Source organism: Corvus kubaryi, unplaced genomic scaffold (assembly GCF_017639235.1).
Source record: "Corvus kubaryi isolate FWS band 111438036 unplaced genomic scaffold, C.kubaryi_AGA036_p1.0 37308, whole genome shotgun sequence".
Lineage (NCBI taxonomy): Eukaryota > Metazoa > Chordata > Aves > Passeriformes > Corvidae > Corvus > Corvus kubaryi.
Window position 1 is genome coordinate 16,237,056 of NW_024581096.1, and position 22,632 is coordinate 16,259,687.

General features: G+C 43.7%; 1 protein-coding gene across 16 annotated transcripts in view; it reads right to left on the bottom strand.

Moving 5' to 3' along the window:
• Positions 1-22,632, bottom strand: part of CELF4 (CUGBP Elav-like family member 4) — a 702,112-nt gene that overhangs the window by 58,475 nt on the left and 621,005 nt on the right. For 15 of the 16 annotated variants that reach the window (XR_006016178.1, XR_006016177.1, XM_042028752.1 and 12 more), the window contains exons 7-8: positions 12,344-12,491; positions 7,531-7,680 (exon numbers count right to left, since the gene is read on the bottom strand). Coding sequence is in view for 14 of the 16 variants with exons in the window: in XM_042028752.1 (XP_041884686.1) it covers positions 7,531-7,680; positions 12,344-12,491 (298 nt within the window). In the remaining 2 variants the exon portion in view is untranslated. The remainder of the gene's footprint in view (positions 1-7,530; positions 7,681-12,343; positions 12,492-22,632) is intronic. The other variant, XM_042028750.1, reaches the window with a different exon arrangement.

Genomic DNA, 22,632 nt, shown 5'->3' on the forward strand with positions numbered 1-22,632 from the left:
ATGGAGGTGGCAGAATGAAGCCTGTTGTTAAAAATAAATAAAGTTGGTTTAAGTGATATTCTATAAAGAATCCTTCCTGAGGTGTCAGTAGCCCGGCTCCAGTGTCTGTCCAAGACAAGCAGTTATATGGGTGTCCCAAGTGAAAATGGTTGTAGGGGACAGAGAGCTGGAGTCTGCTGTGGTATTCAGGGGTGTAAATCAGGAGGATCTGCACTGAAGTGAGTGGGCTGGTGAGGAAAAAGGATGATAGTTACTGCCTGAGCCATCAAAAGGGGCCTTCCAATGCTCTCAGTGGACTATGGGACAGCCTCCCTGTCCCAGCTCAGGTAGGAGAAAGCCAAAGTGGTCTGTTCTCTGAAACCAGAGGAGTCCAGTGCTCCTGAAAGACAAAAGCAGAGCCTGGCACATTTTTCAGCCCCTAAGGTGCCTTGTGATTTCTCTTTGGTGGAAGGAGTAGTCTTACTCCCATGTGATATTCTCTCCACTCCTTGCTTCTGATTATCTGTGCATTTTGTGACTAACATGCTCAATTCCATCTATTTCACTCTATTTTGCAGAGATGCTTCCTGTATAGGTTTGAAACAGCATATTATGAGCTCTGCCCCATCTATCCATTCCTCTCACTGTCCTGGAGGTATTCCACACCTCTCCCAGGAGCTGCAGCTTGGCCACTATCACCCTTGGGAAGGTGGGTGAGGGAGGAGGGCAATCAAAGAGAGGCAGTGCTGTTCAGTCAGTGTGGGGGGGTAATAACATAATGATAGGAAAAAAAAAAATCTATGTGAAGGCCAGGATTAAAATAAATAAATAACTGAGTGGGAGGGCTCTATTCACCTTCTCCTTAAATCCAATTTAAATCACTCTCTACAGCCCTAATCTATATCCATAATTATATCATTTCGTACAACAAGCTTGCGAGAGGTCTTAAGAAATTTATGTAGATTAAAATTCATGGGTGCCATAGTACAGATTCCATATTATTAAGATTGATTAGGACAGCTGATGCTGTGATTAAAGAAGCCAGCGCTTACTGTTGTAATTAATTAGGTATTCAGACACAACAATAACTGCAATAACAGAAAGAATGTGCTGATCTGGCAGAAAACAGAGGCTGATCCTGTGTTTTATAGTCTCATTTTGCCATTTAGGGGTGGACACCACTCAGTTAAAGACATGCTGTCCCTCTGTCTTTTCCCCTACGCATCAAAAGAACAAGGAAATCCAGGGCTTTTATGTCCTCTGCTTCATCCTGTTAGTAGGAAAAAGCCCTCTTGGTAGCATCCCCAGCTACTGTAGGTGTTTGTTTGGGACAGCATATGGACCTACTATAACATTCATCTAGTTCAGTCATGGAAACCAGGATTATCTTTATTATTTTCTTTAAAGTCCCACCTCCAAGCCCCATGCCTAATCAGGTTGCTTCTGAGATGGATGCTGAGCAAAAACATGATAGGAGACATGTCTGGCAATGAAGAGCTTCCAGATAACACAGCAAGAAAGACACAGACAACTCAGAAATGCAGACAGGTGGACATGGCTAGTCAAGGTGACAACCATTCAACAGCTTCAGAACCAGACTTCCCTCTCTTTGTTGTAGGCCATAATCACATATGTCAGGGTCAGGTTTTGAAAGTTTTTAAGGCACTCTAAATCCATATTTTGGGGGAGCTTAGTTTAAGTCATCTTTAAAAATAAAGCTCAAAGTCTTAACTCACATGGATGCTACTGAAAACATCAGCACAGAGCCTGATTTTTGTTTACACCTTCCTCCAGATCAGAGGAGAAAACCCTTTTGCTCTGGAAAGGCTCACACAACCGTCTTAAACAACCTCATTCATTACAGCTGGAGCATGGTCTCTGGAAGTACATGGCATCATTAAAGTGGCTTAGACTGCAACTGAAGATGGCAACTTGTTATCAAGTTTTTAATGAGTTCATTCCTCCACTTGTTTATTTTACCAGTAAAGCATAGTTTATGGCACATGGCAGATTGTTACAAATGGGTCAAATGAATGCTTCTGACATAATGATGTGTCTCAGGTGCTCACTGCTGCATTTTTGGGACTGCTGATACAAAATATGAACAGGAAAGCTCTCACGTGGAGATTTAGGGTGGGCAAACAGTACAGAGCCAGAGATTTCCTGCAGTAAGGAACTTAGCCTCCGGGCAGCTGAGCCAGGCACATTTCTAGGCTATAGTGTATGTCTGGACCAAATGCTGTGGAGTTTGGTTTTCATCCTGGACCTTCTACATGTGCAGGCAAGTCACTATTTTTCTGTTCTCCTGATTTACCTTCTCTCTAAACTCTTCTTGTCTGACACCCTTCAGGCCTGAAATATCAGGATAGACACTGGGGTGGGGGAAGCCAGTCCTTTCCTCTCCCTGCACTAGTGAAGAAGCCCTGCTCCTGCCCAGTGTCACTGGATGGTGCCTGCCATGATCAGGAATGACACCGGACTCATTGGTCTGGAGCAGCAGCCTGTCCATCAGCAGTGCTGCTAATTGACAAGCTGATGGACAAGGCTGTCATGACTGCATGCTAGCAACTCCTCCACTGCAAAATTAACTTGGGTAATGATAATAATTACAGATGGAGTCTGAATGCTGTCTCTGCTGGCAGTGGGTGAAATTGGTACCTCTTTGTTGAGCCAAGGAAAATGAACTGATGGTCATAGTTCAGTTACAAAGACATGAGTTGCTACAAAACAGGAATTCCCCTGTGAAGTACACCTTTACTGCCTGTCTCAGTGGTGACTTGGAAAAATGTGGGCATGAAGGCTTGGCTGCCCATTTGTACTGACAGCTAGTCCTCACCAGAGAGGGCTGGACCCTGAAGAGGATATGAGGTGGAGGTTGCTGTCTTGCTAGCCCAGATGTACCCACTGTGTGCTAAAGGGAGTGGTGGTGGAGAAACTTGTGCTGGGTCTGCAGAGTGGAGAGATAGAGCCAGTCCTGGAAGGGGTGAGCAGTCAGAAACAGAACCACTGTGTGCCTGAAAATAGTAAATGAGGTGACACACTTTTAATGGATTACAAGGAACTGAGGGGAATTAGCTTTTGTTTCCTCAGCAACCTAAATCCAGACCAAATGCACTGAATTGGAATCCCAGAATATCCTGAGTAGGAAGGGATCCATATGGATCATCAAAATCCTGCTCAGGGGAACCCCAAGAGTCACACCATGTGCCTGAGAGCATTTTCCAGGTGCTTCCTGAACCTGTCATGCTCGGTGCATTGTCCTAGGGAGCCTGTTCCACTGCCCAACCACCCTCTGGGTGAAAAACTTTCTCCTGATATCAAACCCTCCCCTGACAAAACTTCAGGCCTTTCCATCAGGTCCTGTTACTGGTCACCAGAGGAGAGATCAGTGCCTGACCCTCTGCTTCCCCTTGTCAGGAAGCTGAAGAACTCGGCACCTGTGAAAGCATTCCCCATCTAAGGCTCCACAAAGCTGCCATACTACTGGCCCATCCCTGGCTCTGGACATCCTTTGGCCCAGGAGGAATAAGGGGGATGTAAGATGCTATGTGATGTATTTCCACTTCTTTCTGGGCACATCACTGGATGGAAGATTATGGAGCAGTCCTCACTTTTCTGGGAGCTCTGCTTTGTTCCTTCTTCCAGTTCTCTCATTTCACTGATAGGCTGACAGGCAAGCCCTTCTCTCTCTTGTTTGCTGCCCTTTAGTCTCATGATTTTCTCATGTCTCCATCCCCTTCTCTTACCAAAGAGGCTTTATCTTTGGAGTGAGAATTTTGTCTAGTCCCTCACAATGCAATTCAGCAGGGCAGGACCTGTTACCAGAGAGCAGAATTCTGATGATCTGAGACACAGCAGAAGCCAGTGCAGATGGTCTCTACTGTTACTGTACATCACACAGGGTTACAAGAGAGGCTCTGGGCTCTGGGTGTCTAAGAAGCTTTGGCAGAAGAGTGTAATCCCTGCTACTATGACTAATGTGGAAATGGCAAACGCTCTTGTGCTGCTGCAAAGTGACTCACAAGATCATGGCACAACAGCTCTTTGTCCCCACTATATATTGTGACACTTTGCCACGTTCAATAGCTCTGCAAACTGAAAGATTAAAGGGCAGGAATTAATACACAAAAAGGTCAAATCTCCAAAGGGGCTTAGACTAGTGGAAGGGGAAATACTTATTGCCTTGTTATTCACTCTGTGGCAAAAAGTGCACTGAGGCATTATGTACTGTCTGATCTTGGAGAAGGTGAGACCCTGGCTTGCAAAGGTTATGCCTGCAAGGAATGGTTTTCTAGTGCCACTGCATGGATCCATAGCCTGACCAGATTAACAGAGAAAGCTAATTCCTGCAGGGACAGGGGCTGTGATCAAAGCCCTGGTGAGTAGGGATGTTCAAAGTACTCTGGCCTTTGCCACAAATCCATGGATAGTTTGGTAATCGGACTGAAATGATACCATGTACGTCCCTTTACCAGTCTAAGGGAATCTTAAAAAAAGAGCACAGGGGAAGACAGAAGAAAAAAAGAGTGAAATTACAGACTAAATACAATTATTCAATATGGACCTGTTTTTATAAAGACTGTGGTATTCTGGAGTCCTTTGGATGCAGCATCAAAAATACTATGGCTGGTCAGAAGAGTGAACATGTAGACAAACTGCACAATTAATGGAATTTATTAGGGTCTGAATGATACGGATGCCATGCCTCTAGAGATGTTCATTGTCCTGTTTTGCTGTTTTCAGGCAACAAAGAACATTCTGCTACAGGCCGTAATGGTGTGAACCCACATTTGAAGATTTTTTGTGGAGTATGAAAGAGTATCTGAGAGCAATATTCAGGATTTAAACAATATGTGGCGAGTCATAATCATAGCAAGACTATGATTATGTACATAATACTGCCGCAGTCTTAGCCACTTTCAGAATGAGAGATACGCCATAAAAGAAAGTTGTTTGGAAGATGCTGCCTTTGGATGGGGACTGTCATGATCTTCCCTTCTCTATAGTGTTAGTGCAATTGCCTGCTCAGCTGTAATATTTTATTTCTACCCTTGCATTTAGAGACAGAGCCATGCAGAACCACAGGGCAGTAAGAGATGCAATAGAGGAGAGTGAGAAAAATCCCATAATGATGGAACAAGCTGCCCAGTGATGAAAATTTCTTTCTAACCCCAAGCAATTAGTGGCTGGCTTATATCATAAAGCATGAAGTTTTGTGTCCTATCTACATTTTTATCCAGTCTAATATGGCTGTGGATGTTCTCATTACCCATATAAATGTCTAATCCTTTTATTTTTTATGCTGCTAAGCTCCAAGACTGAGTAAAGCCTGTGGCAAGCAGGAGAGGTTTGGAGAGTGCATAAATGCTCATGAGAAGGAACATGATTAGATGGGGCAAATGCATGATGTAAGCTACGTGGACTTGCTTTCAGCGTTTCAGGGACAGATAGAAGCATAATGAGAGGTGAGTGTTTGACCTGCCACTGTTCCCTTTACACCTCTGCCATAACTTAAGGTGTCACTATGTTATGGGGAAGCTGAGCAATGAGAAAGACAAATATATTGCTGAAGTTACCCCAAGATAAAGCCAAACTTTACACAGCTCAGACTGTTTGGATGTCAGCTTTACTGGCAGAAGGGAGTCTCTGCCCACAGCGAAGAGGGGCAAGGATGACTGTCAGCTTTCAGTGTGTCAGCCTGTTGGTGTTTGTGCAGGGACTTACTGTGAATTGCTGCCTGAGCAAGTCTCTCCGAAACTCAGAGGGAATCAGATTAAGGCCATTGACTTTTACAAAACCATGGATGAAATACCTAACTGAAAGGCTTCTTTGATTATGGGGATAGTTGGGGATAGTAACAAAAGCTCAAGCCATTAAGATTCACCTAGAAAGAACATCTTTTCTCTGGTACCCACAGTAATGGATCATCAAAATTAACTAAATAAACCAGAAAAGAGGAACAGACATGCATATAAATGGATGAATAAGCAGAGAGATGATTGACTGGAAAACAGGTAGATACTGAAATAAATGGACAGAAGAACAGATGGCCATGTTTATGTAACCTTAAAGACAGAATGCTTTCTCAGTGCTGTGGTTGAGCTCACTGAGCATACTAAGGGCTCCCTGCAATCTTCTGATGCTTTCATAAGACTCCAAAAGCTCCCCAGCCCTTCAGCTGCTCAAACACTTATACACATGCCTAAGTTTGAGTGCAGTAAGTCACTTGATTTTCATTCTGCTTAGAGCTGAACTCAAACGACCTGTTTGCAAAGTGTTTGTTGGGAGGAGGATAATTATTTGTCAATACCTAGGAAAGATTCTGGTATTTCTATGTTATGTGATATTTTTCCATGTAGCTCAGAAAGTCCCCTATGATGATGAATCTTCTGAGTTTACAGGACTGGCTAAGATTGAAAGAATTATTTTTTCTCAGAGTTTTTTTGGGCTTTTTGGCTGGAGCATCTAACTCAGTATTTGATTTCCTAACAGACTAGATCAATCTATCAATTCCCCAGGGTAAAATACTCCTTTGCCAGCTGGTGATTAGGATCAATTAGTAACATTACTTAATTTTTTGTTGCTATGATTGTTACCATTAGTATGTATACAACAATGGTAAAAAATGTCTTTCTAGAGGAAGTGTATTGGAGGAGAGAGCTATCTCAAATCTCAAGGACACTGAAAAAATGTAGGTGCACATTAAGGAATGGTAAACTCCTGAGTTCTTGGTAATTACAGCTTTAGACTGTATGTATATTTGTAAATACAGGTACAGGGGCAGGTATGTATCCTTGAATCTTCCTCATTCACCTCTGACTGCCAGAGCTTGCAAAATCACTTCTTTAGTGCTGGCATCTTCAAGCTGGACACAGTGTGAATCCCAGCAGCAGTTCTCCTGCACCCACCAAAGGGTGACCCTGAGCCCATTCACAGGCTGTATTGATGGAGCTTCACTCTCCAGGCCTGCTAAGGCAGCAGGATTTGTGTGCTGTGAGCATTTTGGAGATCAACACCTGCTCCCTTCACACAGGAAGCCGTTTGGGTCAGCAGACATGTAGACCCTTTGGATCATCCTCCCAGAGCCATCTGGCTGCAGGAGAATTCCAGCAGGAGATACCAATGCTGCGTGCAAACAGGCTTAGCACAGCTCCTTCGAGGCTAACCAGAAGCAAGACCCTTGGGAGTACTGTGAGGGGATCTGCCAGCATGAACTGCTCAGGAGTCATGTCCATTTTCAGCTGAAGCAAAACATGCTGGTTGTCCTGACTGTATTCACCAGACATGCTATCCAGCAGATGAGCACTCAAATATTCAGTACACAGTTTTTCCACCTCCAACATGCCCTTGATGTTTATCATCCAGATTGAACCGTTTAACACTGTAGCTGCGTAAGACACAATACACCAATGCTATAATGAGCCCTGGTGGTGTGGGGTATAATCTTGCTGAACCTATGCCACAGGCTCCTGTTGGGCAAAGCCTGTGGGTGTGGACAGTATCCCTAGGACTGAGGGAGCAGGCTGTGGGCACAGGATTGGTCTGGCTTACCTGGATAAGGGTGAATGCCATTAGCAAAGACGGCTTCAGCAGCTGGCTGCCCATTAGCCTGCGGCGGGAGGCCAGTGAAACCATTCACCCCAATTGGAGATGGGATGCTAGGCACAGCTGGTGCAGTTATGCCAGGAGGCGTGCTTCCACCTGCAAATGGGGAGGACACAAGGGCAGAGCTGGTGAGTACTGCAAACAACAACTTCATGGAGAAAACTGCCAACACAACAGCTGTGACCACCACCCGCAAAAAAAACAAGACATGAGAAAACTCCCAAGCTGTTAAGCAAATAAAGGGACTGCTTGCCACTGCTCCTGTGTTCAGAAAGCACTCAAGAAAAGCTTGAAAAACCTCCAAAAACTGTCAGCCCCAGCTTTCTACAGCAGTTCCTACAAGATTCCCTTTGGATCTCTGTGGGTGTACTGATTTCCAGGACTGCTCTGTCTGCACTCTCTCATGAAGACACCTTTCATGTGCAAACTCATTCTGAACTTTCTCAGCACTAGGGATCCTTAAAAGACTTGTCAAGTTTATTTGTAGCTTAAAGGTAGCCAGTGATACATTTTTTTAATGTCACTGTTTGGCCCAAACTTGACTTCATACAGTTTTAACAGATATCTCCCAATGAATGGGGGCAAAATTTGGACTAGATTTGTTACTTTCATGGCGTCATACTTCTTTCCTTCTTCCCAGATGCATCCTGTGGGGGACTGTAATCCTGCTAGTTCAGAAGAACAAATTAGTCTTTATGTTCTGAGTGGGATCTTGTCACCCATTGGCAGAGAATTCTTAAATTTCTGGGGAGAGAATTAAATCCCTCTGCTACCTCACTGTCTCCTCCTATGTATGTGTAAAATGACTGGACTGTCTGTTCTTCTTGCAACATGTTCAGGATGATTTCAGGAACCAAAAATGAGTTTTCGATGAGCCTGAAATCATATTTTTCTCTTGCTAGGTATGCATGGGAAGTTAAACTGTCTTATCTTCAACATTATCTTTCTGTGTCAGGGTATACTACTGATTGAAAGCACCAGTTTTGCAGTAACCTCTCTTTTAAACCAATTGAAGATACTTTCTTCACCACAGCAGCATTCCATGATGGATTAGTCCAGTAACACTTTTAACAACTGCTTAAATCTGTGTTGGTGCTTTAAGAAAGCCACTATGGATACATGAGATGTTTTAATATGTTCAGATTTGAGTAGCCCAAAAAAAAAGGCACTGTTTGAGCTCATTTCTTATACCCTGGGCAGACAAGCTGCTGCTTCCCCTTTTCTTATTTAAATCGTGTTGGCCTTTAAAAATGTCCTCTGTGGAGGTACAGGGAGCCAGCAGTGGCAACTGAAGTCCAAAGGCAATGCTCTTAGCATATGCCATCAGCTTGCAAATCACAAAGGCTACTTAAAATTTCAGTTGCTTTTCTGGATCTCTCCTTTATTTGCATAGAAAATGTAAATATTTTTTTTTTCTAAAATTACAGCAAGGGATTTGTGCTTGCTATTTTGTGCGTGTCTAAGGAAGTTTAGGCATATTTACTGGAATTCTTTAATTTTCTTCTTATAAAGAACCCCCCTGGAGAGGTCAGGTCTGTAGCTGGAGTAAAACTGGCATAATGCCACTGTGGAAAACAAATGGTGGTGGTGCATGCCAGTTGTGGATTTTATCCCTTGTTTGAGGTCTCTTGCTGTAGCTACACCAGGTGCAGATTTACAACATGGAGAGAGAAGGAGGGAGGGAGGGAGGGAGAGGATGAAGGAGGAAGGAAGCCCAAATAAAATTTCATTTCCAGCCGCTCTCTGCAGGTAACAGGACAGCAGACCCACTGCCAGACACACTTTTCACCCAGATTGTAGCAGTAAATGTAAAAGAAGAAAGGAGGAATGTAAAACCTGAACCAAGCTCTCAGAAATGTCAAATTAATTGCCTCACAGTTACAGACTGTTGTGTGAGATAAACCTGACTCTTGATGGAAGACTGTTAAAATGACAACAAACAGCATTAAAGTTTTCTTGGTCTGAATTACCCACAAGGAGTGCTTATTGCACTCCATTGACTGCATTTCAAATTAGATGTCTAAGTTTTGTATGGTTAAAGCCAGGTGAGATGGATACTCTCTCTCATCTGTTAGATTTGCCTGGATCCAAAACTCTGAGCTCCTAGTTCCCATGGGGAATGAATGAATTTATGGTCATATTCCCAGGAATCCACTCTCTTAGAGGTGAGATGCACAGGAAACCAGCTGGATTAGGGGGCCTGAAGACACCTGAAGCATGGAGGCACTGTGCTGAGCCAATAGCTCCAAAGCCTCTAGGACTTCTGGGTTACCAGAATCTTTTTTTCTGGCACAATTTTTCTTTTGCTTTGGAAAGATCAAAATGCTTCTTTTTTTTTTTTTTTTTTTTTTTTAAATTTTCAAAAAACTTTTTTTTGTGCCTGGTTTTTTTTTTTTTTTCCTGAGAACTTTGAAATATTTCATTTTCCTTCCAAGGCAGAACAAAGATATACTTCAATGACTAGAAATCCTGCTATGAAGCAGAATGATCATTTTCCATTTGGCTTTCTGAATGCTAACAAAAGCCAGCAGGAGAATTAATGTTAGGCTTCAGATATCTCCTGGCTACTCAGAAATCGCTGCTAGTGTTGTAGGCTTGCTTGCTCAGACATTATGTGAAACATTTTCTATGCATCTTATCACATGCTTTGTGAGTGTTGTAGTAATACAAGGAGTAATTTCAAAGTCTAAACATTTCTCCTTAGGAATAATTGTCAATGGACATTTCCACAACCCACCACAGAGATTTTTCATGAAGGAAGCTACTCATTCAAGGTAAATCTGCAATAACACCAAAGTGAATAGGCTCTGTGATTGAAAATATGTCATTAGGAGAGTTCAAAATTGGCTGCCATGAAGACATCAAGGGATCATCTAAACCAGCATCTTATTTTCAGTAATGACCAGTCACGGGTGATCCGGAAAGAGTGTAAAAAACATGAGTTTCCTCTCCTGTATTCTGACAGTGAGAGTTTAACAGTCCCCTCATCCTGTCAAACACTGGAATAGGCTGCCCAGGGAAGTGGTGGAGTTGTCATCCCTGAAGGTATTTTAAAGGCACATGGATGTGGTGTTGAAGGATATGGTTTAGTGGTGGGCTTGGCAGTGCTGTTAATGGTTAGACTTGATGATCTTAAAGGTCTTTTACAACCTAAATTGTTTAATGATTTTATGACTCTGAAAGAGGAAAAGTTTACACCAAAAAAGAGCTGGGATACTTTTCATAGCTGGATATCATGGTAGGCACAGAATCTGGCTGTTGTACAGGTGTTTTCATGCCCATGACACAGAACCGATCATTTTCAAGAATATACTTATGTGTAAGAGCTTGTGCTCTTTTGTGGTGGGTCCATGGCAAACCACTGCCTGGATTCAGCTTTCCAGGCCCTGACAATATTTGAATTCCAGGCAGTCTTTGTTTGATGTTCTCTCTGCTCCCACCAACACAAAACAAATCTAGCTAATGCAAATATGATAATCTTGCCAGCAGCGGGTTTAAAGGGTGCACATATAATTAAGCCACTTTTTTATTTGGGTTTGCAGTAGCTCCATCGACTTTTTGTTTATACATTTATCATTGTGTAAACATATATTTTGAAATGTGCAGTATAAGGTTTTTGAGTCAAGTGCTTTTCCTTGGGTCTCCATAAAGTCTTGTGGAGTGAGATCTGACTTTCTTACTCTCCCTTCTCCCCGCAGTCCCTCGTGATATTCTATTACAAATGGTCCTTTCAAGATGTACCTTTGAGTCCTCTTCATCCCTACCAGACTCTAGTATATTGCAAAGCTTTCCAAATCCTCACTTCTTTAAAGGTTTGGCCCCAGTTTTCCTGCTTCCCTACTTCCCTGCTGTTAGGCCATATGTCAGTTCAGGACTACCAGAGCTGGTGATTCCTTGACCTGTTCCTGACCAAATGGTAATCTTGTGCTTTAAGCCCCAAGAAAAGACAGTCCTGTTTCTGTCTCAGCTTATTTCTCTGCCTGCTGAACCATATACTGCAGCTCCTAGAATGGGCTTCTTACAGCCTAACCAGATCCTGACAGCCCTTCACTAGCTATCTGTCTCTGTTCCAGCAGCCAGAAACCCCCTCACCAACCACCCTCATTCCAGGTAGCACCAGATGTCTTCCTTGAGTACCTTCTGTCCTATTTCACAAGAGGGGGAAAGGCTTATGTGTCCCAAAGGCAAAATTGATCTTGTTAATGACATTGCATCTCACCAGAAACCATGTTTTGTTTATCTTTGGGCCAGCCTGGTTGTGACAGCACCAGCACTGACGCCTTGGACACATATATGCACCAATAAACCAGTGTAGGTCACCGTGGGATGTTCTGTGACGTTTGGAGGGTTCTCAGAGCTAAAGAGAAGTTGTGTATGGGATTAGATTGAGAAAGAAGTGTCACAGAATCACAGTATAGTTAAGGTTCTAAAAGACCTCTAAAATCATCGAGTCCAAGCATTAACCCACCGCTGCCAAGTCCACCACTAAGCCATGTTCCTAAGTCCCACATCTACGTGCCTTTTAAATAATTCCAGGGATGGACACTCATTCACTGCCCTGGGCACTGTGTTACAATATTACACCCCTTTCAGGAAAGAAACTTTTTCTAATATCCAATCCAAACCTCCCCTGATGCCATTTGGGAGGGGAGACTGATCCTCACCTGGCTATGGAGAGCTAACTAGTCCTGCCAGGCGTCCTGTGGGATGTGGCCAAATTTCCCTGCCCTTTGCCCTCTCCAGCCCGCTGTCCCCTTACCTGAGGTTGGTGTCATGGGGGCGGCTGCCAGGCCGTTCATGTTCAGAGCCGCCATCTGCTGCATCTGGGCCGCGGCAAAGGCTGCCATGGGGTTCAGGTATCCACCCTGCGCCACCGACGCCATGATCGCTGCTTGCTGCTGCATCAGCTGGAACAAAGAGAGCAGGGAAAAAATATCACGCGGTCACTGGCAGGGCAGCCTGTGGCACCGGCACCAGGAGGGCACCCGGTGAGGGTGGGATGCATCCCAATGTTTTGGGGTGTCAGCACACCACGCCTGTGGTACCCCCCAGGCTTGGCCGTTCTTCTCACTACAGGCACTGGAGGCAAAGGGCATCTTTGCAATTTGGGGTGTTTACGGTCCCCACCCCATCACGTGTTCCCCAGTGTGGAGGTCTCCTGTGGCCTGGACTCAGCTCACCAGCTCCTTGGTACTTCTCTGGTCAGAAAGGCAGAGAAAAGGCTTTATACAGACAAAACACTATATACCTGAGCAGAGTGGTTTCATGGCTTACACTGCTTATATCAAAATTCTGGAAAAGCCTGGGTGTTACTGATGAGAGACCAGTGTGTGTAGGAAAAGGGGATTCCTTCTCCAGAGCAGGAAGTTTGACTAGTTCTCTAGGGACAGCCTGACTTTTTTCCATCTGTCAGTGACAAAAATTACTTTTTCTTGTGCTGCTAGGAGGCTTCTGCTGGGTACTGAGCAAAACCATGACCAAAACTTCTAACTAGAGTATACGACCTATTTCCAACACTGCCAAGCAGAGACCCCTGTAAGTGCTGTACAAGAGAAGGGAGCTCCCCTGCTTTAGTAAGATTAATATCGTCTAATGGGAAAACCCCTTCCCTGTAGTATTGAGCTGGGTTGACTTTCTCAATTAATTTTTTTCTATAAAGTGGTCAAAATGCTGCTTCTTTCAGGGCACCTACAAAAGTCAGCAATAAGGAACCTAGGCTACATTTTTAGGCATTTGGGGCTAAAAAAATTTTGGAGCAGAAGGCTGGTAAATGGTTATGAATCCTGGAAATGCTTCTTTCATTAAAACTAGACTTTGTCATCATTATGTTACACTCAGAACCCAGCACACAGCGGGTGCAGTTCATGTACAGTATGGCTGCAAAGAGATTTTAAAATGGTCCTGGTGTGAAGGATAAGACAGTTTGGTTGAAGCTGCCTCTTGTGTCCTTCCCTGGAGCTGTACAAAGAGCCAGACAGGGTGGGTATGTTTGCCACTCATCAGTGACCAGTGATGGATGCTTAGAGAAAGTGTGGGGGAAAGAAGATGTGCAGAAAGTGAAACCTCACTCTGTACATTGCCCAGCCTCTGGTAAGCTGTGACTTGATGATAATAGTGGAGAAGAGAAATGTTTTCTGTGGTGATTTTTGAAGTGAGTCATGTCTGTGCTGTCTCCAGTATTGGAGTAACTCTGTTTTGCTTCTCTCTGTGATTTCACTCTCTCTCCCACCAGGAAATCACCCTCTGATGCTGTTCTTTAAGCACATGCTTCTCAGAATTAAACAGACTTCAGAAGTCATGGCAAGGAACAGACTGTTCCCTTCTGTTCGCTTTAATATTGAAATATCAGCTAAATTAGCTGTTCATACACATACACAATGAAACAAACCCTTGAAATCACTGTACCCATTCAAATGCTGAAACTTTCCCTGTCACCATCCATAAACAGTCCAAAGTAAAGGGTGCTCTGACAATGACTTGCTGAATAACCATGCACAAGTTATGTAAACTTGCCTTGATTTCTCCAGCTATAAAATGTAAAACAGGATACCTGACTCCACACATCATCAGATCTACAGGTGAAATGTGTTGTACTGGATTTGAGTGTTACTGGTTTTTCAAGCCTAATGCAGATTGGTCGCAAAATGGTGGCTTTCCCTTTGATTGTTAATTACCCTTTTTTTATTATACCATGCATAAGGTACTTTTACAATTTAATTAGTGATATTTTGCTCTTTGCAATTACTGATGGAGTGATTAGACAATCTTTTCTATTATACACTATGTTGATTCTCCTTTAAGGAGTACATTTGAACCTAGGCATCATTTAAGTTTATTCTCCAGAGGAGGTACTGAGCAGGCGATATTAGGAAGTATGCCAAGGAAGTGAAGGAGGAAGGAGAATCCATCCATCTTTAACACTGTATTGACTCCAACACTAGCTGTGCTGACTCACATTTCATTTTCTGTTCTGGGTGTTTTTACCTGGATGATGCCTAAAGAATTTTTTTTTTTTATAATAGATTTTTCATATATTTGTAGCTTTGTAGATTTTTAATACATAGTTTTATAGTCTCTAGCACCTTCTTACCCTTTCTCAGACTTTTGAACAGTAACTATGTCACATTCTTGAAATCCTTTTTAGTCTTACTTTCAAGAAAATAATTTCTAACAAGGACACTGTTTTTGCACGAGAACTTAAGAGACATAACAAGATGCAGGGCAAAGAAGCCCCTGGAGCAACCCCAAGGAGCTTACCCAAGGGTGGGTAGCTGGGGCAACTGGTCTCTTATTGGATGTACCTGCTAGATACACTAATTAATTAACCTCATAAAAATTGTAGAAATCCTGTATCACATATGTGCACAGCCATATTTGTGCACCTGAAAGCTCTCAGTTAAGAATTGCTTGCCACTTTAACGTTGTTTGGAAAAGATTTTTTCTTTTGATTCTAGGCAACATAGGGACAGGTGAGGATGTAACTGGCTTGTTGCAGAAATGACGGCCAAGATATGTGACTACAGAATTTCTGGAGACCAAAGAAACACCTCTCTGAGATGTTTGGTGCAGTTTCAAGGGCTGGGGACAGTTCCAGTCTGGCCCTTGATGACTTTTCCCAGTGCTTCTCCAAAGATGACCAGACCTGCATGCATAAACCCACCTCAAAACAGAGAGTGATGTATGGCTGTTCATGTGGGTGCCATGGTCAGTCCTGCTGGCAGATATCAACCTGGTACTGGAGACAGACACCTTCCAGGGCAGGCTGGGGACTATATTTTTGGCATTTCCCATTGTCAGGTTCAGTGAAATAAATACAGATGGAATTTCATGAGAGCTGGTCACTTATTATGGCTGAAGTGATAACAGGCAGAGAAATCTAGGTCAAGATTCATCTTTCTGTACCCAAATGCTTCTGGGCAGACAAATTGCAGCTTTGTTTCTCCTTATTGTCTCTATGTGGAGTCTCAGGTGATTGGTTCAGCTGTACCTACCAATAATCAAAGGAAATATTTCCCACTGCTTACCTGGCTCTCAGCAGATATTTTTGGATCTTAGTTCACATCCATTTAAAAGAGAGGTGTTTATCTTATTTTTGTGTTTCTCCTGTGTTTCTGCTTCTCAGAAACAGGGCTCTATCCAAAAAGTTGCTGCATTATCAATGGTAGTGCAAATGATTGTACTGCTCCAAAGACAACCTCCGCTTTGCACTCAGCAGAGCTGGACAGTCAGTTGTGACATTAATTACAGCTTATGCAACTTCTCCTGTTTATGGATGTCTCTGAGCTGTTCAGAGTTAGCAGTGGCAGGTGTTCCTCCTGGTTTGGAAATCAGGCAACCTCAGTGTGTCACTTCCTGTGCCTTTGGAGGGATTATAAATTTGCACTGGAAGGTGCATGATTGCAGAATATGCCTTAGCTACATGCATGTTCCTTTTTGCAGTGTAATGTCATTCATGCCCTTCCGTTACAGGTCTTCAGAAAGAAGAAGGTGTTTTCGGTCTCCTTGTGAGAAGAACTAGATTATCCTGATCTACTGATCTGTGCTGAAGGTGCAGAGTCTGCATATTTCAGTGGAACAGTCATTTAAAACTGGCCATACTCCCATAGAGACTGAATTAGGACCTTGAGGAGCAAAGAGGTTAAAAAGTCAATGCAGTAAAAATAAGGTCCTAACCTGTGATTTGGGAAACTAGATCAGGTGCTTCTGCTGCAACAGGCAGAGAACAGTCATCCAATTTCTTTTATCTCAGTGCTCTGTGGATGTACTGTCCAAGATGTCCTAGAGACCTTGGGAACCCCTCTGGCGTATTGAAATGAGCCCTTCACACCATGACCCAGAGGACACAGACCTCTCTGCAGCCTTCAGAGCTAGTCCATTAGGTAAAAGTGGGATTGCCCGGAGCTGGAAGGAATAAAGCATTCCACACCTGACCCCCAACTAATGGCTTTGCTTCCTTGGCTGGAGAGGTGACCTCAACCATGTCCCAGTAATGTCTGGAAATTTCAACCCTTGACAACCCTCCTGCCACAATTCTGAGGTCACAGATCCCATTCATGCCCTTCCCACTCTGGTTGAAGTCGCTCAGGGGCAAAGTTTAAGGGGGAAGAAGAGGGGACTTATACCCAGCCCAGTGGCTGATGGTCAGAGCTTGGCTGAGTGCAACAGCACCACGAGGGTGGGAGGACGGGATCTCAGTCACCTTGAAAGAAGCTGACAGCATCAGACCTACCTCCTTCCCTGCAGGGCAGCTCTAGGGAAATTTACAGAACAAGTCCTGTAAGGGTCACCAGTCTTCCTTCTAAAACTTCCAAGGCATTCCCAATGAAAGTCACCCCACTCCTTCCCCAGCTCCTCCTGAAGACAAATGTCCCATCCACTCTCCTTTCACTTTCAAAGAGACCCAGTATATGGTCCCAGTTAATAAAGCTGTAGAAAGTGAGGCAGTGACCCCACCAGAGGCAAATCAATAGCAGCAGGGCCCCTGGGTATTGTGTACTTTAAAATATGCCATTTGAAATGCAGATTTTCCCTGCCTGGGCTGGGGCTACAGAGCACTAATCAGGAAGGCAGCAGCCTTATTATCTCAGACTGATCCAAGGGGACGGAGAGGAGCTTTTCCCTCCCTTAGCTGAAAGGACGTATTTCCTTTTGCTTCTCTTACTTCCTTGGCATGACCTTTGCCTCAGTATTTAAAGCTTTTTCCCATTCATTTTAAAGATTCATTCCTTCTTTCCTGCTATCTTTTCTGTCGCTCAAATATTTATCTTCTGAGGAGACCAGGAGATGCTACCAGACTGGTTCCTGCCCTTGGACAGCACCCCAAGAGACAAGAGCCTGCAGTCACCATCCCGATGCTTGAAACAGGTGGAGAGGCACTGGAAAAGCCATCCAAAGCATGGGAAGGGGTGGCAGTGTTGGCTGATTGATAGAGACACATGTAAGGATTTGTCTCACACATCTTTTTCCCACTTCAAGTTGCAATGGTACTCAAGGGCAGGAAATACTGTCCTTTTCTTACAGGAGGAACAATTGTATGGAGAGATGAAGGAACTTTCTCAGAGCAAAAAAAATCCTGCTAGAAATAGGACAAGCATGCACAGCCTGCCTTCCCCACTCCCCAAAAGAAATGTGTGTGAAACTGAAGAAGGGGAAGAGGAGAAAGGGGGATTATTTCTGATGAGCTCTTTCTGAAATAGCGTGATCATTGCCCTTCAGCCTTACTCTGAAATGATGTGATGACCTTCTCCTTTTTACCCAGTATTATGTTCTATCTTTGTCTCTGAACCACACAACGTTTTGTTTGACTTTTCATATTCGTCATTCAGTAATAATAATAATAATATTAATAATAATAATTATAATAATAAAAGTAATAACAGCATCCCACACTTCCCACTCCTAATGATCTATATAAAGACTTAGCTAATGAATCCTCATGGTATCCCTGTGATAGAAAGAGGTAAGTAAAGTAATCAATCAAGCAGTAATAGGACTCATATTTGGTAAAACGATGTAATTGACAAATTCATGTCTGCTATCCCTAACTGGCCATTGGGATTTAAAACTAAAAAATACTTTCCAAGACTTGAAACAAACACAAGATAATTGGTAGATCAGAATTGTCCTTCATACTTCTTATGTTTTCTTGGATATAGACATTTCTGCTTTGAAAATAAAATTGAAATATAATTTAGATTTTAAAAAAACCTAAACAAATATGCAACAACTGGATTAATGTGTCTTAGTGCCTTTCCGAAGTCTGACACAGAATAGCTTGGGCTCCTAACTTCCTGAGAACTGTGAACCCCCCCCGGCAAAAGACCTAAAATTTTTTTTATGTAGAGCCCAAATCTGAGTGTTCATTATTTCTGAATTACCAGGGAGCTGGTGGTCAGAAATAAGGTATTAGCCATGTTACAAAGTATTATGGCCTCAAAATAGCTTCCTCTTCTGGAACAGATCAGCACAAATAATTTGCATAACAGGCAGTATTTACCAAATACACTGTCCCATTTTGGTAATTTAAATGTAATAACTATTCTATCTGGAAGGTAGCCTATAGTCAGTAATTTTTTCCTGATTTGATAGGGCTAGCTGATTTTTTTTTTTTAAGTATCTCTCCAAAATAATTTCACAGTACAAATTGAAGAAATATTGGAAAAGCGATTCTTCCTGTCAGCATTACCTCAGATCTTTTAGCAGAAATATCCTTTCATCTCCACTGGAGCTGGACAGGGAGGCAGAAGGGGGTGCCCAGGGGTTTGTGGTCAGCATGGTAGTCACTGCTGCCCTAACTTCCCAAGGAGACCACTTAAGATGATGTCTGAGAGCTCTGCTGTGCTGGACATTCCCAGATTTGTTGCAGTTATTGTCTGCAGTTCAGGAGCAGGAGCCATTTGTACTTTTTCAGAGTGAGGAGAGCTGGGATTTACTGAGAAAGGACTTGTTCCAGGCCAGAGAAGAAATGTTAGCATTGTCTGTGTTGTCTCTGTCCCAGCCTGTTTTTACACACCCACTCTATGCCTATCCCCTGCTGCAGGATGCAATCAGTCCCATAGCTGGAGTTTGGCCAGAAGACTGTGGCTAACATTCCCACCCCATTTTTTATGCAAACTTGATTTATGACTTTGATCTTATCTTAAATAATTTAAAAATTAAATAATTTATACTGTATCTGTCACTTTCCAAGGCTCCTTCCTTTGTTCTTGCTTTGCTCTTCTGCATTTTCCCATCTCCCTAAACCTTTTTTGATCTGCGTACGTTTCCTTTCTGCATGGTGAGACATGGCTGACATGAGACAGGCACTAAACACTCCTTGCCCCTTTCTTCACAGAAAGAAGACCTGCAGGAACTGTAACTTATTTGGGCCAGGACTAAACTGCCACCATTGACAGACTGTTTTGATTTTCACTGCTTGTGATTTTGGGCTTGGCCACCCTAAGAATGTGTGCTGTTCTGCTCTGAGGTGGAGAGTGTGCCTGCAGGTTCTTCCTAGACTGGCAGCAAATCAAAGGTGGTGCCAGGTAACATCACTCTCCTTCTCTCCAGGCTGAGTCTGGATCTATACCTCAACCTGGCCTCAGACTGCAGAAACAGCTGTCAGTACCCAGCTGATGTAGATCCACAGTAACCTGACAACAAAAAGGGCTGGTGCCCTGTACGTGTGTGAAATAAAATAAATAATTGCTCCATAAAAGGGGAAGTTAAATGATTATGGGAAGATATTGCTGCAGAGAAAAAACCAAAACAATCAAAAACCCACCCTGAAGCAAATTAGAGTAGGGGCTCTGGGAGCTTTAGGAAACCATGAAATCTGACTTGCCTTGAGCTGCATACAAAAGAGGTGAGGTAGGTCTGATGTGACTTTCTGTGTCACTGAAACAGCACAGAGAGTTGGTGCCAAGCTTTGTCTGGTCTGCTTGAATGTGGCACTTGAGGAGGGGGTAGAAAACCACACAGAGTGGAGAGCTCCCTTTGCTTCCTCATTTTTTTACCTCTATGTCTGAGGCCAGATGGCTGCTGAACCCCAGGACTGGTTGCCTGGCTGATATGAAACCGTCGCTGCTATCAAGGTTAAAGTTGTTTAAGTTGAGGCTGAGGGGGGTGGCAATGTGCAGCAGCAGGGAGAGCTGTGGCATGGCCATTTGCTGAGCTGTAAGGGAGGTAATTTGGAGAGGAGCTGGGGCCCAGATCTGTCCTGATGGCAACACTAAAGCTTATCTGTCAAATTTCGATGGACTCGCCTCCTCTCCTCAGTGGTTTTTCTGGGTTGGCAAATCCATGGCTGGCCACCACTCTATCAAACAGCCACACTGGAGATTTCTGCTGCACTGGCCACCTTGGTACATCGAGACATTTTTGGAAGCTAATCCAGCCACAGTGAGGTGCAAGATACTTCTCTGGGGGAAATTCAGCAAGAAACTGCAGCGACAGGGTGTTGAGCAACCTCCCCCATGGGGACAGACCATTACAGACTATTGAAAAACCACTATCATGGGATTGCTTGGGAATTCTTACGCAGAGACATCAGTCAGGTTTGGACTGCTGGGGGGATAGCTGGGAGGACAGGCTACAAGTACGAATCAGAGAGCCTGATGTCTCATGCTTGTGCTATTACTATTAAGCACTGAGGCAGTTCTTACACGTATGTTACTGCCATACCACTCTGAGAAAGCTCATGGAGAGACAGTACAAGACAGAGCTGTGTCCCTGAGGGAGAAGAGAAAATAAATAAATAAATCTGATCATCAGGTTTATTTGTCCATGGGGAAACAAGATCAGGGGGTCAAACAATTCAACCAATGTCACAAGAGTTGCTGGTGGCAATGGCATCACCCATCATGACAGTCTTGCCCCTGATATTTCACCTTCCCTCCTCTTGACTTGCCTTAGCTCTTCGACTTCAGGCTGAATAAAACTGCTCTCTCCCTTTCCCTCTCCCCTATCGATTCCTCCATCTCCTGCTGGCATTTGTGAGGTGCCAATCACCCTGATATCTGAGAGCTAGCAGTCCGAGGTGGATTAATCGGGACCGAGGGAACGTCACAGAGCCTTGATGCTCCCTTCCTTCCCTTTTATGTGCGACTGTGAGATGGAGCAGATAGGGAGGCTGATTGAGAGACAGCATCTGAACACGCTCTGGGTGTACAGGCGCCACACAGAAATGTGATCCCATCATTTAGACAGCTCTGAAGTCCCTAGGGTAATTGGTGTCACCAGCTTGTCATATCCAATGGGTCAAGATCTAAAACTTATTCTTTCCCCCTTATTAGCATATTTATCAGAAAAATAGAAAAAGAGTATGGGTCCAATTCTGCTTTCACAGAAATCAACATGAAAAATATCCATTTGTTTCAAGTGGATGGAAGAAGACCAGAAATTGTTTTTACTCTTCCTTCTGCCCTAATTCCTCACCTATCCTCATAATGCACCTGTATTATCTGGTGAGAAACAGAGGAAACATTGGTGGTGTAAAGGTGCAGACTGCATCCTCTCATATCAGTGTAAACCTTATCTGGAAATTAGAACAGTTACTCTAGATTAAAAATAATGCAAGAACAGTTGTTGGACCAGAACATCAGGACAGTGGTGTCTTTACCATCTCTCCAGCTGCCTGACCAATGTCTGTAGAGTAACAATGTCTGTAGAAGCTGCTTCTCCTGCCTGACAATCTCAGCAAATGTTTGTTCCAAGCTGTCTGTGGGTTGCCTCCTGTTAATTCCTCTGGTGCATGGGGGAAAGTGTGCTACATCCCCCTGAGAGGCTGCTGGCCACTGACCTGGGCTCATTTGGGATTTACTGTCTCTTTTCCTCTTCCTGTAGCCTTCCCTGGCCAGGGGGAATGTTGAACACAGGTGGGCTGAGGATGGAACAGCTCTTCTATAACATGAGGATGGAAGCAGAGGACAAAAGAAGAGACAGAGACTGACTTTGACTAGGAATAAAAATGAAGACAGCAAAATGGAAGTGAAAATAGAATTTTCCTGGAGGAGAGAGAATAAAAACTCCAGAATAGCACCAAGGGGTACAGCTGGAAGGAGAGGAGGAACTTCTGTGGAGCTCTACAGCACATCCTCACAACTCTGCATGGTTCACACAAGGAGTAGGCTGGGTTGTACCAAGTGTTCAGTGAGACACAGGACCATCAGAGAACAACAGAAATTTCCAGACCTTCAAATTAAAAAAAGAACATGGGGATGTGATGGGAAATACATGGTGCCAACGTGAGAAAGAAAGTCAGGGAAGAAAGAAAACCTTGTGGTCAGTGCACTGGAAGGAGCATTCTCACACCAGAGGGTGATTCCTGAGCTGGCTCTGCATATCTAGGCAATGTTTGGGTCTCCCATTCAGGAAGATACTTCTCTAGAACATGTATTCAATAGTACTTCTGTCCTGTGCAGGAATCTATCCTGTGCAGAATACAAGAGGGCCACGTTTCACCATCAAATAGATGAAGCACCTATATACACTGTCACTGCCTGAAAATCTGCTCCAGAGAAGGCAGCCAAAGTCACTGGGCAGCATTGTGCCTGCCTGCTGCAGACATCA